The sequence below is a fragment of the Nesoenas mayeri genome (genome assembly GCF_963082525.1).
Source record: "Nesoenas mayeri genome assembly, chromosome: 1".
In the NCBI taxonomy this organism is placed as follows: Eukaryota; Metazoa; Chordata; class Aves; order Columbiformes; family Columbidae; genus Nesoenas; species Nesoenas mayeri.
The window spans coordinates 75,230,959-75,247,471 of record NC_137541.1 but is presented as its reverse complement, the minus strand read 5'-3'; the positions used below and the strand labels follow the sequence as shown (position 1 = coordinate 75,247,471).

Genomic DNA, 16,513 nt, shown 5'->3' with positions numbered 1-16,513 from the left:
CTTTAATGGCCAAACTTTCTAGCATGAAAATCAAAGTGGGTCAGATGCAGTATGAAAAGCAGCGGATGGAGCAAAAAAGCCAGATACTAAAGGTGTAGTAGTTTCTGGGTAACATTGGGCCTGTTTTGAATTCTTCATGTTCCACTGTTTTACAGTCTGTCTTGCATCGTGCTGTCATGCTTTGTTCTTCATTAATTGCTGTGTGTTGATATGCAGTGTGCCCTTTCCCATTAGACGTGGAAAGCTCTTTATGTAGATATTCCTTGTAAACAGCTTTTTTACTGGATGGGACAGGGTTTTAGTCTTGTGAGTTTTGCATAGGTTACACATAATGGAGTTAGACTTGGGTTAGAATCATTCCCTTTCCAAGGGAAGATTGCCTGTTCAGTAGCTTATGCCCATTATTCAAACAGAGCTTTTTCTTACCTTTTTAGAGAAAATTTATTCATGGCAACTAACTAGAAAATAGTGATTCTTTTACACTGTCCCTTCTCCCACATGTAAATTCACATATTGTGTTTCTAATTTAGGGAAAGAAAAATACACATCAACAACTACATGCAGCTCTAGTTGCCCATGGTTATAACAGCAGCTTCTCAAGTGACCAAGAGATGGTCTTGTGTTTTGGAGAAGCATTGGTCCTACACTGGCAGAAATCCCATCAAAATCAGTACCAAACTGGAGCACGGGAGGACTGAATTGCCCAACCACTGTTCTGGAAGAAGCTTTGGTTTCTTGAAAACAAAGATTTATTTATTTTTTTAATGGTGCTTTAGAGCAAACAGGAAACGATTTTGGGAAATTCTGTAGTCTGGGCCGTAGTTTGGGTCACAGATATTTCTACATATTTGCAATAGATCTTTTGAGGGAAGCTCAGGAATATACCTAAGCCACAGTATTCTAGTTTGGTTTATTCCTTTAGGGATTTAACACTTCCATTAGAAGCTGTAAATGCCAAAAATTATGAATCTTGCCTTGTTTTGTTTTGTTTACAAACTGAACAAATTAAATTTTCAGTGTTGGGTACATTTGCACTGAGGGTCCTGTCTTGATGATGCTGTTGCACAAGATATCCTCGGACATCAAAGAAACATGTTACTAAGCTGGGTAGGATTTAACTCAAATTTTAAAAAGTTAAATGCATGGATCCTTGCCAGTCACTTGCTAGTGCAGATGATTAGAGCAAAGTTAAAATTTGACAGCAACTCCCCCAAACACCATCTGTCTTATTCCCATGAATCTCAGCACTAAGCTTCCTTTCCTAATGCTTGATCAGCAAAGCCAAACTGTGGCAGAGGTACCACATTTTCATCTGAACTGCTTTCCAGTATGTGTTTATGTGCTTGATGGTGTCGTGATTGACTTTTCTTTCATAGAAGCAGTGGTTATTTCTGAAAATGTCCTTAGTCGGGTGTAAGCACAGTTCCATAATTGTCCAGCTTTGAACATGCAAAATGCCCTATAAATATGAAATAAACATTCCTAAATGTTAGCATTCAGCCTCATCACCTGCACTTTTTCTGTCTCTGCAAGGTTAAATAAATAATGCCTTTTTTTTTTTTTTCCTTTATTCTTTCTTTTTAAAATTTAGATGTAAAATCTCTTTTAAAATTATACATCAAATGAACATTTTTGGACCATAGGCCCCCCTGGCTTTGCCCCCTTAAGGGCTCAGTGGTCTGTTATGATGTTCAGAGGCAGAGTTTGGTGGGTGCACCCTCAGCCAGTGTAAATATCAGGGGGACCTTGGTCATTTCTACCCGCTGAGGACCTGTCCACTGTGCTTCATAGGAGGGGATTTTGGAAATACGTCAGGTGTGTGCAGACGCTGTCACTGAGTGATTCTCTCTCTGTTACAGGATGAGCTAACGGCTTTGAAAGACAAACTGGAGCAAAAGGAAGCTGAGGTTAAAAGGCTGCAGGAAAAACTGGTTTGCAAGCTGAAAGGAGAAGGAATTGAAATACTGGACAGAGGTAAGAAAAAGGGAGGCTCTGTCACTGTGTCCTCCTCAGTCACCTCATCTGAGGTCATGGTTCCATGAAGGATTGTACAGGAAATAGCAGATAAAAGCCTCAGTTTTCATAGACTTTCTGTCTTGGTGTTTACTTCTTTTAATATATTTAGGGAGTATTCATGATGCAACTGCTGAACCTACCATTCTAGCAGGTTCTTAATCAACTTTAAACTAGCCTAGGTAATTCCTAGTTAGCTGTTTACATGGTGCCTTGGAAGATGCCATTTATATTGGCAAAGAAATCCTAAAACTTTCAGGAAGTTCCCTAAAAAGATTATATTGAGAAGGGAGCTTTCTGCACGCGTATCTGTGATGGGCTTTGTTTGTACATCCCTTAGTGTTAAGAAAGGGGAAAAGCCATACTGCAAGTCAAACTATGGTGTGTGCTAGCAAATCTTCAGTGTGGACCCGGCCCTAAGAAGATAAAATTGAGGACTGGTTCTGTATTTGTGCACTGGATAAGTCTAAATCCTAATTAAGCTTGAGTTAGCACAGAATTTTTACATGTCAATTCTTTTATTTGCTGGCAAAGAAGAAACGAAATCAGTATTTATTTGGGGGGAAGCTTAGGTTGGGGAAATTATTTAATTTTTTTTCTTTAAAGTCTCACAAAACTTCTCCACAGACTTTTTTTTTTGACTTGCTACAATTTTACTTCTGAATATATCTCACGGGTAGTTATTGCTGATTTGAAGATTGTGCTTTTAAAATATGTTTTTTAGAAAAGTAAAGCCTCAAAAGTTTAGTTAATATCCTTCCCTGACCTGAGGAGGAAAATGCTGTGTGTAGACTGTCATATTTTATTTAATAAAATGATCTGTTTAAAAAGAAAAAAACTGTAAGAGCACTAAAAGTGACTAAATTGAACCATGATTCCTTTTTCTAAGAAAGTTTAAATGTGAACAAAGTCTGGCTTTATTGCATTTATGACTGTTTATATGAGGCTTTTCATCCTGGGGACCGCTGTGTATGTTGAACTCCCATTACCCTCTGGTTCTCAGCTTTAGTTTAGTTTTCAGTATAGTCCAGCGGAGGATCTTCAGCCATGATGAACCATGTTATTTCTGCCTTGGAGCAAGTATATGAGTAATGCTATTTGCAGATAACACAGGTTATCTGCCCCATGAGCTGAATTGTGCTTTCTGAACGAATACGCTTACATTATCACTTACCTGGCTTTTGCTAGTAAAGCGTTAGCTTAAGAGTAATCTAATGGCATAAACCTCTTCTGAGGCCTTGCAAGTGAAAACATACATTTGAAAAATATATCTTTGAGACAGGTAGTTTTGTATAAGATCAGTGGGACTATTTTGTGTCATTAGGTACGGTAGCACCAGGGGAGTGCTTGCTTCTGCAATACATGTGGAATAGTTGACTCCTGAAGTATCAATACTGTGTTAAAAGTTATTTAATGTCATAACCTTCATGCTAATTTCAAACCCAATGGATTTTCCTGCACAGATGAAAATTGTAAAAAGAAGCTCAAAGATAAAAGTAAGGTTTCTGGTGTCTTTCCACAAGCGTTTGCATTTCAGAAGTGCTTTCCGAAATAGCTTTCTGCATGTGTTCGCAAAACCGCTTTAACAAATGTTGTTAGGTTGCATCATCTATAACCCTTAGTTACAGTAAAATTTGAGAATAAGGGTGGGTATATCATGCTTGAAATACAAAGTTTTCTGAGGAAAAGCTGATAGGCAAAGAAAGATTTGGTCTCATGGAGACTCACAGAACAGTTGTCTCTCAATGAAATGCAGTCACAATCCAGTAAACCAGATTTTCTCTTAATGTGGCTGAGTGAAAATCATGGGAACTAGATCAATTGCAGTTTTAGCCTAATAGAAAGCCAGCCAGGCAGTTTTCTTGCATTTCATTAAGGAAGAAAATGTTCTTCCCACTCTGTTTTCTGAGAAGTTTTAGGAAGATAAAACCAGGTAAAACTCTTAACTTCTCTGTGAATTTGGCCACCTGCCTATGTTTGTAATGAAATTTAAAGTTTACTTCATTTATGCAAGTTAGATTTATAGCAAGAATTGACATTATTTCCATTCTTTTTTAATTTCTAGTTCAGAACACCTCCAAATTCTAACCTCATTAGAACATACATGTTCCCATGTAGTTATACTTCTTTGTAAATAAGGGTTATAGATGAAGCACAGAACACTGTCATCTGTATTAGGGACCTTTTCCAAGTCTGGACTACCATATATATCCTAGCATGACTGCTCATCACAGCAAATACTTGTATCATTCCATTGTGCTGTCCTCATTTGTACATCCATACTGAATTCAGACTAAGCATCACTGCACAATGCTTTCTTCATCATATCCATTAATCCTGTTGTTTTGTATAGTGGGCTTTTGAGATGCCATTTGGAATGTTTGTTGACTGTTGTAATGAGGATGTGTTTTATTGCACTTCAAATGTAGCATTTTATATTTTGGATTTTTTGTTTTGCGATTATTTGAAAGATGGAGATCGTGAAAGTCAAGCAGAAGTTTTACTCTTGACTTTTTCATTTTCCTAAGTCTGGGAAGGTGGGTAAGGAAATTTCCTGAATTTCATCATTTCCTTGATATTAAAAAAAGTCTGAAAAATGGTTTAGAGGAAAAAGGGTTATCTTCTGTATATTTCCATCTAAAATAGAATTTAAGTGACTTATGGTTTGTCTTTTAATTTGTGAATTTAGTCTCAGATATTACCGAGTTGCTTCTACATTGTGTTGGTTTTTTTTCTTATTTCCTTACACTGTCTTATGTAAATTGACTTAGAGAACTGTATTGTGTTTTTAGATATAGAGGTACAGAAAATGAAGAAGGCGGTAGAATCTCTAATGGCAGCAAATGAAGAGAAGGTAGCAAAGTCATTATTTTTTTCAGTAGTCATTCATCAGTTTGAGTTAAATCTCTAAGAAAATCTTCATATACGAACTTGTCACAATTCAATTAAAAAATCAAATTTGTAAGAATCAATGATTCACTATGGTTGTAAGCACTGCGGTGCTTTTAAGGGACTGTAACTAAGCATTTGTGAGCCTTGTTCGCATAGACACAGAGTCCTTACACTGTTTATTATTCAGTTCAGTGCAACTGCAATTTACACTATGTTTTGAAAATGTAAAGAGCTCTATACAAGTCCCATGAGATATCACGGGCTGTGTTTCCAGAAGGGCTTTCTATAAAGTATAAGTTGTTTTCCTGTATGGTTTTGCACAGTTATAAGCATGTGCATTTTATAGGATATTTGTTTTTGATCACCAAAGCCCCAAATCCTTTGATTACTGCTTTCTTTGTACATCACAAATTTATTATACTCCACCTTTGACTTAACAAGGGACCTGAAATCCACTTTCAAGGCTGGGACAATTCTGGTGATTAACCAGGTGATAGTTTTGCTAAATACGAGTTTTGATATTTCATATAACAGAGTTCTGGGTCCTATCCCATCCACACTTCCCATTTCTTTTCGTCTCACAACCGATTAAGCCAAAGAATGTCTAGTATTTGTATTTCTTATTTTTAATTTGCTGAAGGAAGAAGCACGGTCACAACTTTCCTTTATTTTAGGATCGGAAGATAGAAGAGCTTCGGCAATCTCTGAACAGGTACAAGAAAGTTCAAGACATGGTGATACTGGCTCAAGGAAAAAAAGGTATTGTGCAATCAAAAAATAAATTAAAGCCTACTCTCATTTAAACTCTAGGTACATTGCGGTAGAGTTATACTGACTCTTAGAGTTACTATCTTCGGAGGCATCTCTTAGGTAGAGTAAAAGTCAGTTACTCAGCTGGTGTGAACTGGTAATTTGCCTTATTTGTCCAGGCAGCTGCACATTTGGGTGCTGTCCCATTTATCATCTGATAAATAGTAACTATTTTTGTCATGCTGCTTATTTGCCCCTTGTAAAATCAGTTTGAATACGATGAGCTCTCAGGCTCTTCCCATAGCCTCCCGAATGCCTTTCAGGGCTCTCTTGCATGTGTTCCTGGGGAGGGGTTGGCAGCTGAGCCCAGCAGTGCCTGAACAAGCACGTTCCTACCAGCCAAACCAGCACCACCCTGGTGGCTGCGCATGGTGTAGTAGTAACACCCGAGAGCTGCAAAAACGTCTGTAGCGAAGTGGATGTGCTGCCAGGACTATGTCGCGATGACACGCCACGTCTTCGGCACGTAGGGAAGCCTTTGCAAACCACCACACGCAGCAGCTGTGGAATAGTTTTCCTCCTTCCTTACCACAGTTAGGGGCCAGGCTGGCTTTTCCTACCAGTCTTTCTTCACCCCCCCGCCTCAAAGAAGCCTTCTTTGCCACCAGATAATGAGCTTAACTGCGTGGCTGAAACAGTAGCTGTAATATACACCATAACATGTAACAGTCCATTGTTGCATGACTGGTGGAGGCTTCCAGATCCAGGAGCTTTTGATCCCCAAAGGTGATAAATGTTCAATCGGTCATCAGTTTGATGGAATTGCTTTGAAAACCCTGTCTCTCTCCTTTCTCCCTTAAAAGAAAATAAAAAGAAACACATGTATAACATTACACTGACATTTTTCTTAGATGTTAGAAAATTAGCTTCTCCCTTTACACCAATAATCCTGGCCTGGTGGGTTTTTTCCCTGCGTCATCCTGTTCTTTCAGCACTCAAGTTGCATTTTGTAGGTCACTGTCCTCTGAAAGACCTGTCCCCAGCATATTTTAGAAATTAGCATTCTAATAATGTATACACGTATAATATATGCGCCACTTAAAAGTCTGTGCACCACAGTGTTATATTACCTTGTTATGGAAACTACCGTTGTCACTGAGTCCTCTAAAGGCCAAAGAAGGCCAACCCAGCCTTCCACAAGCCTTGAATTGACCTGAGCTCGTTGCCTGAGCTTCTTTAAGATAAAGAAAGGCTTGTGGTTTTTGTTGGCCATGCAAATGTGGGAGGTGGATGACCTTCCCTAAGGGGGAGAGATGTAGCTGCCCCCACGGATCCTTTCAAAGAGTGAAGATTGTCAATAACCCGAAGTAAGTGAGAGGGCAAAAGATGTGGTTTTGTAGTGGTGGATTTATTTGGGCTCTTGGGTCTGCCATCCTGGCCCAGGGCAGAGCCCCATCTGGACGTGCTGCTGAGTCTGGGGGTGAGACCCAGGGAGAAGAGAGGGTCCTGGTGGCCCTCCTTCCGACTGTCTGGCTTTTGAGAGGCCGTCCCTGTGGGGCGTTAGTGATTCCAGCAAGGAGATCCTGACCTCTGCTCCTGAGCGCACCAGCTGATTTGCAGGGCCATGTGAAAGTCCTCATCTATGGTCTCCAGCTGCTTGTCCTGCCCCCCATGAGCACCTGCAGCCCTGAGGTGGATGCAGTGGCTTCTCTTAGTCCAGCGTCATAGACGTAAGCCTGGATGGGAGCTGGCATGTGCCACAGCATCCTGAGCTGAAAACTGCCTGTGGGCTTTGGATCTTGGATGCTAAAACAGACCTTGAGTCTCTGGGAGCTGTGCTTCATGGTCAGTTCGTGGAGCATGGACAGAGATTTCAGGCAGTGAAAAATGGACAAGAGAGGTTTTTGCTGTGAACAGACTTTGGCTTGTACTTGCGTCAGATCTTTGGCAATGAGTGCTAGATTTCTGCCTGCTTTTTAGAAAGTATTGGTTGCCTTTAACTTCTTGTCAGTGTCAGTACTCTGGTATCCACAACAAGTGTGTGCATCCAAACCTTTTGGTAGCACTAAGGCAGTTCAGGAGAAGCGAGTCACTCATTGGGAGCAAAGGATGCCAGATGCTGGTGCGGGCTGTGGCATTAACTAGATGAGACACACTCAGTGTGTGTCAGTATGCAAACGTAATGTGGTCATTTAAAAGGTGGTATTAGACTCTTGTGCAGTGGGCTGCATTTTTCCTACGGGTAACTTGAAGATACCATAGGGACAGCTTAAGTTTCAGGCAGACTTGACCCCCTGGTCTTACCTTAGTGAATGAGGGAGAAGTAGTATTTAGTATGAAATTCCAGAACATGGGACAGGAAATAACTACACCAGTTTATTCAGCTTGTTGAACCTGATCCCACTAAAGGCCCTGAGGGCATTTGCTGGGCTTTTTGCTGTCAGAAATATGTTCTCCCTTTGCTATAACCGTGCTGTGTTGTGATGTTTGAATTGTGAATTGACACTTGGCAACGACTCCCCTTCTCCTATTGTAGTCTGTCCTAAAAAAAAAAAAAAAAAAAAAATTAAAAAAAAAGTCCTAACACCTGTTCCATTTTCTCTCCCTTCAGGCAAGGAAAGTGACAGTGAAGACTTCTTGAATTCAGGGTCTGTTTCCACAGTTTTGTTGGACACGCCAAGTCTGACTGACCCAGAGAAAAGCCCATCCCCAACCCCAGTAACAGCATCTCCAATTCACGATGAGTTTAACATGAATATTAATGAAGAGGTATCTTTTTTTTTTCTCATTTAATGCTATCACTCCATGAAAACATTGCTTGTGCTGGATTCATATTGCAGATGCCAAAACTCAAGTTTCTGAAAAGATTTTTTTTCTGGGTTGCAGAGTTTTTAGTAATGTCTTGTATCATTTTGGACAACGTAGTTTTCTTGTGAAGGCTGCTGAGGAGTTTCATCTGAGTTCAGTTAAATTTTTCTTAATTATCAAATAGGATCAGGAGACAGCAAATAGCTGTATTTATCATGAGAATCAGTCTAAACTACTTTTCCTATCAAACATAGCTGTTTTAGGAGCTGCATTTAATTTGTCAAGAACTTGAATGAGACATGTTGGGACTTATTTAATATATCCTGTCATATTTAAAAGAATGCAATCATTATTCCATCCATTGAGTTAAATTATAAGTAGGTTGTGGTCCAATCTCTGATTTTTACAAATAAAACTATAGATCTCTCTTCTTGAAGTTCTGAGTCAGAGCAGGGACTTAACTTAAACAGCATAAACGCACTGTGAAGAAACCAAAATTAAATTAAATGTTTAGCAGCTTTTAGTATTCTCTGAGTGACTGAGGACAGGCATAAACCTGAATAATGAACTAGCCTTAATGGGGTCTGTGGTAGAGATGGATTTAGGAGGCAGCTTTGGGAGACTTGTGAGATTTTTATCTATGCTGTAGCTTATCTGTGCAGTGATTCATGTTTTACTTTCAGTGTCGTCTTGCAAGTAGTAAATCGGCATTGTATTACCATAGAAAGAAAGAAAGAAAGAAGGAAAGAAAGCAAGAACTTCTAAAAATTTTATTTCAGATCCTTCTTTTCATAGTTTATCTGTTACTTTTTTTTTCATTTATGACTGCTTAATTTCAACTCAAAACAGTATGACATATTCTAAATTCTTTTTAGAATTCCTTACAGATCCACACCAGTATTTTACAGATTTCAATCCCTTCTTTTTCATCAACATCCAAGACCTCAGAAACTGTTGCAGAGAAAATGAAAACACAGCCTAGGCCAGATCCTGCAAGTGAAATGAGGTATTATTGTTTCCATGTATTTTTCAATTGTAATTCCAATATTCTGTGATGTTCAATGAGAGTAGTAGTCTGTCAATTGCTATATTATCAAGTCATTAAGTCAGATAAAGGTGGCTAGCATTCACTTGACTAGCTATAGTGAACTAAGCTTATGTTCTTAAAGTATGTTGATTAAATCTTTTTTGGTAAGCAGGCATTGGCTTGGTGGTTGTTGCTTGTAGCAGCACTTTATACCAGCTGCTTCACAAGAAATGAACAGAAGGAGAGAAAAACTGATCTAACATAATGAAGGACACAGAATCATTATTTTTATCTAAGTTTACATCATCTAGGTCTGGCTGAGATAGTGTTGGCTTTGCTGGCACAAATGCATTCCTGATGATTTACGTTCAAACATTTTCCACAGTTGCTAAAAGTTGGTGTAAGGCACAGCCAAAACTGCAACAAAAGGCCTGTGCAGCTCTAACCTCAAGTCATTAATGGAGCCCCAGAAAGAAACCCAAGAGGCATCTTAAAGACTGGAGAGAGAGATACGCTTGCTGCTGTCCTTTGACATGATGAAATGCAACAATATAATATTTCTTCACTTGCTCTTTTGAGAGACCTGCCTGCAGTTTTGAAAGATGGACAGAACATGTAGGCACGGGAAGCTGGGGTGGGGTGCGTGGCTACACCTGGGGATTGTGGCTGAGCTATGGCACCCAGGGGCCCCCACACTGACAAGTGGTTGTCTGTCGGCTTCTCCGTCGTTCCTCAGCCAGCAGCCTCCTTGCCCAGGTGATGAAACTCGGCCCCTGCAGATCTGGACTGGCACTGCAGGGAGGGCTGCAAAGGACACAGAACGCACAGCTGGACAAAGGCTGTGCTAGGGTTTCTTCTTCAGGGTGCAAGTTCCTGGCTTTATCTAAATGAGTATCAAATACTAAAAATCCAGAGGCAAGGAAAGGAATCTTGTTTGCTTAACACCATCATCAATCTCAGTGTGAAAAACCAGTGCAAGCACATATGTGATTTTTCAGTTCCAGTCAAGGAAAGCATCCTGTCCAGAAGACCAGCTCTGCTTGGTGTCTGGTGCCTGCTGTGCTGTGCCTCATGCAGCTCTAGCCATGACCAGCAGGACCATTTGTGTCACATTCTGAAAAAAAATACCCAAAACAAAACAAGGCACTAACACGCAACAAAATGCCCAGTGCTGTGGGTGACTCGCAGGGAGCCACTGATCTCCACTGCTTGGTGCTGCTGCAGGCCCTGTAACTGCTGTAACCTTTGCATTTATTGAAGCTGAACAGTGAAGTGTTGTCATCAGTTTAACAGTGCAAGTTGTCCTTCCTGGGATTCTTGAGCTCACTTTTGTCCCTTATCTTTCACAAGACTTGCCACCATAGAGGGGAAAATTTGTCATGTTAGTACCAAAACAGCTGAAGTGAAAGCAGTATTAAAGCAGGCTGAGATGATAGAATTTCTGTATCAGCACTGATTCCCAAATGGCGTACTTTTTTTGCATCTTTTTTGTTTTTTACAGTGAAGTAAGATCAACAGGTTCCTCCCCAGAAACTCAGCTGTGCGATAGTCAAGTGTAAGTATCACAATCAAAAATGTGTAGGAAAGATGTTTATATGTGATTGCCAACTTGAAAGCCCCCAATACACCCCCCTATATTTTACCGATGCACAAGTCAATTAATTCTAGCCAAGATTATATTTAATGGTGGTAGTTTTATGCTCATGTCCTATGTTCTTGTGATAATTATTTTCCAATGCACATGTGTGGTTAATTTCTTTTACATTGTGAAGCATCTCTCATCAGGTATTGACAGGACTGTCAATATACTTTGGAATCTACAGTTTTCTGTAGTACGTGTGAACATGATTTGCTGTTTCCTTTGAATAATGGGGGGAAAGGTCATCAGCTGACTACAATGAGAAAATAATTTTAACTTCTGCCACATGGCCGTGTTCCCTGGGGAGATGTGGGGCTATGTATGAACTTGAAGTTGAGTCAAAGTGATTTGTTAGTAAGGAGCTTAAGTCAATGGGGCTTTCCTGGTACACGGTGTGAGGCTCAGCAGCTGGTTACTCTTAATTTATACCTGGTTGTGGGAAAAACTTTAATGGTAAGTTTGTTTTTAACCAGACTTAAGTGTTCTGGACTGTAAATCTGACCAGATGTTGGAGGATATCTGGTCCAAAATGGAAAATAGCACTGTAGATAAAATACTAAAACAAACATGCTTGTCTTAATATTCTTGGCTTCTTTAAGGATCAAATTAGTCAGAAGCCTGTTGCTAAAAATGCAGTTTTTCATAGCTTTTGTTGATATCACTTCCTTTGCCTGTGTAACTGCTGCTTCTGCTTCTGAAAATACAACATTAAATAGCAAGCCAAAAATATCCAAAGGTAGGCATCATGTCTCTGAAGCAATAGTAGCAGTAATTACAATGTGGATGTTCTAACAGTATCTCATCAAATTGCGTGGGTGCTGATGAGTGCATTGATTGCCTTAATTCAAAATGTCTTTGTTTTTAGTATATCTCATCATGTATTATAATGCTTTCTTTAAAGTTGATTCCTGAGAGTGTATTTATGTTAGGAAATTTAATTCTAATAACTTGTCTTGGGTTTTATGTCATTGTTTCAGAACTTCTTCACTGCAGAAGTCCAGCAGTCTGAGCAGTTTGAGGAAAGAGACATCCGAAGCGGTTGGTTTGCGCTTTTACTTCCTCCTGTCCCCTTAGCAATATGGGTGACATCTCTGTTATGGCAGCAACCCTGTGGACACCCTCTTGCCACCTTCTGAGAAATGCTAAGTCAGAGTAGGGCTCCTCACATCATGTGTTAGCAATGATCACATACATGTGACATGTTCCAGATTTCATTAAAAAGGAAAATCTGTTCTTGAAAACGCAGGCTTTTTTTTTTGTATGAGGTGTTTACCTGGGACTCTCATGCTGTGTTTTTCCTTAGATAATGAGGTTTTCTTTTTAGCTGAGATGCTTTTCTGATTTAGGACAAGAAAAAAATAAGTCCCACTACCACTTCCTACCTGTGTTTAAGGCAAGTAATTTTGGAAAGCCATGTAATTAGTGCATTATAAAATACAGTCTGGGGTGACTATAAGTTTTAGGCAGTCGGGAACAAAATACTGAGCCTTTGTATGTCTGGTGGTAGCTTCAGTTTAGGTCTGTTTAGAAATGACCAAAAGCAGCTAGCCTCTGACAATGTCATCAAATCAGGGTAATTCCTCTGCTCTTTATGACAGCCTAAACTGCTAAAAGCTCCTGAGTTTTCTGATAGCCAAGCTGCTGAGCTGTGCCTCACAGCTCAGGAGGGATGTTAACAGGACTGAAAACATAACCAGAACTTGATGATGAAAGCTGGAGTTCATGGGTTAGGGTTTGTTTGGACAACCAAGAAGTGGAGGCTGTGGGTGTTTTATCTGCTTGGTTCTACTCCGATTCCTGCTTTGGGTCCCCTCAGCCAGCTGTGCCCATTAGTGCCTTAACAGACTGCGTGTGGCTAATTAAGTACATGGTTAATCCAAAGTAAACCAAAGCAACTGTATTGTCATGTCAGCTCCCTGGCCTCAAAGAAAGCAAGAATTAATCCGTGTGAAATACAGCTCTGAGGAGGTTTGCTTTGGGAGAAGAAAAAAAAAAAGGCAGGGGAAGGTATTTCAGTCAGAATTCAATTCAAGGTAACCATAATGAATTGAATACTGGCTTTAAACAATGACTTTTTAAATGTCTATCTTAATCTTTCCCAAACAGGACAGAGACCCCGCGCAGAAGCCCGCAGAGGTAACGTGTACGTGCTCGTGTGTGTGTGTGTGTGTGTGTGTGTGTGTGTGTGTGTGTGTGTAGAAACACAGGCAGGGAGCGGGTGTTGAAAGGCTCACTTGTGTGAAACTGTGACATGCAGTACCAGAGTGGGGATGGCAGAGCTGCAGACAACAGAGCGAGGAGTGTATGATGGTTGTCACCATCGCTTCAGTGTCAGGCTTAGAGTGTCTCGCACAGTCTTGTCTTCTCACACATGGATTATCTTTCAGTCTGGTTAAGCATAAGGTTGCCATCTAAGCTAGTGTTTCCCCCACATATTCTACCACTAGATAATTAGCAAAGCTAACCATTAAGCATTTTACTGACTCTGTAATTACCTTTGATTAGTGTCTCTTTAAATGCCTTTGGCTTTCCAAATTGTTTTCTGTGAGTAACAACTGTGTTCCTGAAAAGACTGTCATTACAGAAGAGTTGCCCTGTGGTACTTTGTGGTCAGAGTTTGCATGCAACAATTACTACCTATAGGAAGACCTCAGCAGAGACAACATACCTCAGATACCACTTGCAGGGTGAATGCTGTATCCATTCAGCAAAAGCCAAAGGGTCATATTTAGATTGTGAATGCGTTTGCTGCTTCTTTCTTTTAAAGAGACAGTGAAACAACTGGCAAGGTTAAAACTACTGCTCTAAATTGGTTAACTGATGTGTCTGATGCCTATCTTGGCATTTATACTCCTTGCTTGATACTTAATTTCCTCTCAGCTTTGCAGTGGACATAGTCAACCAATCCATTAATTCTGGAATTGCACAAGAGTGATAGGCAAAAGGGGCTGCCTGGCACTTTGCAGAGAACCGGCATATTGTCCCTCTTTGCTCCCCACCACCCCACAGCCACCAGTGGGGGAGACAAAAACCCTGGAAAGCTGGAAAAGTTCAGAACCCTCCAGAACCATATTTTTACCTTTTCTACATATGTAAGCCAGACTTGCAGAAACTGAGAAACATCTTAAAGAAGATACGTTACTCCTAAAAGGTAGTGATAGGATTCCTGAGTCCTGAGTGTGTTCAAATTAAGATCTTTATTTTTCTCTATGGCTTTTATTTTTCTCTATAGCTTTTATATTCTGTTTTCTTGTAGTAACAAATGAGAGTGACCCTCCAGATTTTCTGTCATTTTGCAGTTTCTCTCAAAAGACCTTTTGCAAATTCCATGATATCGAGTCTTTGTTTCCCTAACTTGAGCAGGTTAAACCTCCTGTGGAAGGTAATAATTTTGCGACCCTCCCTCCGAAGTCTCCTTCTCAAGGTGGCACAGGCGACGAGGACAGTTTTGGTACCCGTAAAGCCAGATCTTCATTTGGACGAGGCTTTTTCAAGATAAAAAATAACAAGAGGACCGCCAGTGCCCCCAACCTGGGTAGGTATCGTGCACCTGCATGCAGATTCTGTGTATATTGAACAAGGGTCTTAACAACAACTGTAACTTTTCTTAAGAAGGAGGAAGGGCAGCCATAGTCTAACTGTGACTTGGTGGTAATTTTCTAAGTAGAATGTTTTAAAAATATCAAACAGCAACCAAAAAAAAAAAAATCAAAGAAAAAACAACAACAAAACCTCACTGATGTAATGAAATATTTGATCTGTTTCAGCTTCTGCTGTGATATCTCCCCTGAGGCGTTGTAGTGAATTACTGCTGTTTTGAAATGCTTGCTGTCTGGCGGTGGTTCACACATGGGATTTGTGGGCTCTATTTTCCTCTGGCTTCATCCTGTGTTTATCTTTCACAAGATTTTTCAGATGTACAGAAATGAGGCAGCAGCTCTCAGTCTTCCTCTTTATTTTATGTGTATTTAAGAGTCTTACAAAAGAGATTATGACAACAGGTACAAGATTGACAAGCTACTTAAGCTAATGTTTATTTTTGGACTTGTAATGGAGGTGGGGGGGGGGTGTTTTGGTATTGTCATTTGATGACATTTGCACATGGTGAAGAAATAAACAAAATGTTCTGCTTAATGCAGAAGTCACCAGCTGAAATCCTACTTGCATTCATTGCTCTGCTATAGTTGTCTTTCCACTTTCCAGTTCAAGCGTCAAGTGAGCCCGTGCAACAGATCTGCCACCATTCATCTGAAGCTTTTGGCTTTCTGTTGCACGAGATTTGGGAATTTAGCTCTGTCTCTCAGAATCCCGAAGGGGATAACTTCTGCTTTGTTGAGCAGAAGAGTCTCCTGTTCTTACTTACTCAAAGACAATTTTAGACTTTCGTTCAAAAGAAATAACGTACATACACATCTATTATGCATTTCCCATATTTTCCTGTGACATACAGCATGGGAATATGCTAGCTTACTTGGAATAGACGTACAGTCTGTTCTGAGGGTTAAACTCTTTGCTTTGGTTGATTTCCTGTGTGTTTTTGTGTGATCACCTGTTTCATCCTGAAATTAATTTGTCTAACAAAGTGGTGTACTTATGGCTGTCGCAAAGGACTGGAACATGGGCCATCTAGATAAGGGTCCTGTGGATTTGAGTAAGTTATTTATGTTGTCCAGATTTCAGTGCTTCTGTCTGTAAAGCTGGTGTCCAGGTACTTTGCCACCTTGCAGGAGCCCACCTGAGTCACCTGCTCAGGGTGTCATGGAGCAAGTGACCTCCCTGCACCAAAGTGACTGTGGTGCTGTTTTACCCTCTCTACCATAGACCTCTGCTGCATTTCTTATTTGTCATGGGGGGTATTGGTAATCCTAATCTCTGTGTCAATTCAGTGTTGTGTGTAGCGCATGTGTCTCATGTACCTCCCTCCTTTTGTCTTGTATTTTGCTGACGTAAGTTTTGAACTGTGTTTTACCTTGTCCCTCTGCGTGTTCTCTCCCGTTGTGCTGCGTGTGGTTATATGCGTTGTTTGGATATCTGAAGATCGCAGTCGAAGTGCAAGTGCACCTACTTTAGGTATAGTAATCCTGCATGTCTGCCTGTACCAGCGCTGCGTTGTATCTGCTGCTAACAGCTGGTTATGGCCACACACTTTTAAAACAAGAACTAGACACCAGAGCTCTGCATCGAAACTGTCGTCCATCACTAAAAGGAGTTTTCATGTAACATCTGCCCTCTACTAAAAGTCAGCTGTGCCAGTTTCTGAGTAACTGCTACTAATGAGAGAGATTGCGGGTTAATTTGCAGAGACCTTTAAGCACACCTTACCCACAGACCAAGGTAGAAGGTGAGAATCAGTGGTGTTTAAATACCTGAGACACCTTTGTGCT

At 40.4% G+C, this 16,513-nt stretch overlaps 1 protein-coding gene across 1 annotated transcript in view; it reads left to right on the top strand.

The window, feature by feature from the left end:
* Positions 1-16,513, top strand: part of PPFIBP1 (PPFIA binding protein 1) — a 115,983-nt gene that overhangs the window by 86,679 nt on the left and 12,791 nt on the right. The window contains exons 9-17 of the mRNA XM_080358587.1: positions 1,860-1,974; positions 4,806-4,867; positions 5,580-5,664; positions 8,267-8,424; positions 9,339-9,469; positions 10,992-11,045; positions 12,107-12,167; positions 13,236-13,265; positions 14,493-14,664. Of these exons, the coding sequence (XP_080214713.1) occupies positions 1,860-1,974; positions 4,806-4,867; positions 5,580-5,664; positions 8,267-8,424; positions 9,339-9,469; positions 10,992-11,045; positions 12,107-12,167; positions 13,236-13,265; positions 14,493-14,664 (868 nt within the window). The remainder of the gene's footprint in view (positions 1-1,859; positions 1,975-4,805; positions 4,868-5,579; positions 5,665-8,266; positions 8,425-9,338; positions 9,470-10,991; positions 11,046-12,106; positions 12,168-13,235; positions 13,266-14,492; positions 14,665-16,513) is intronic.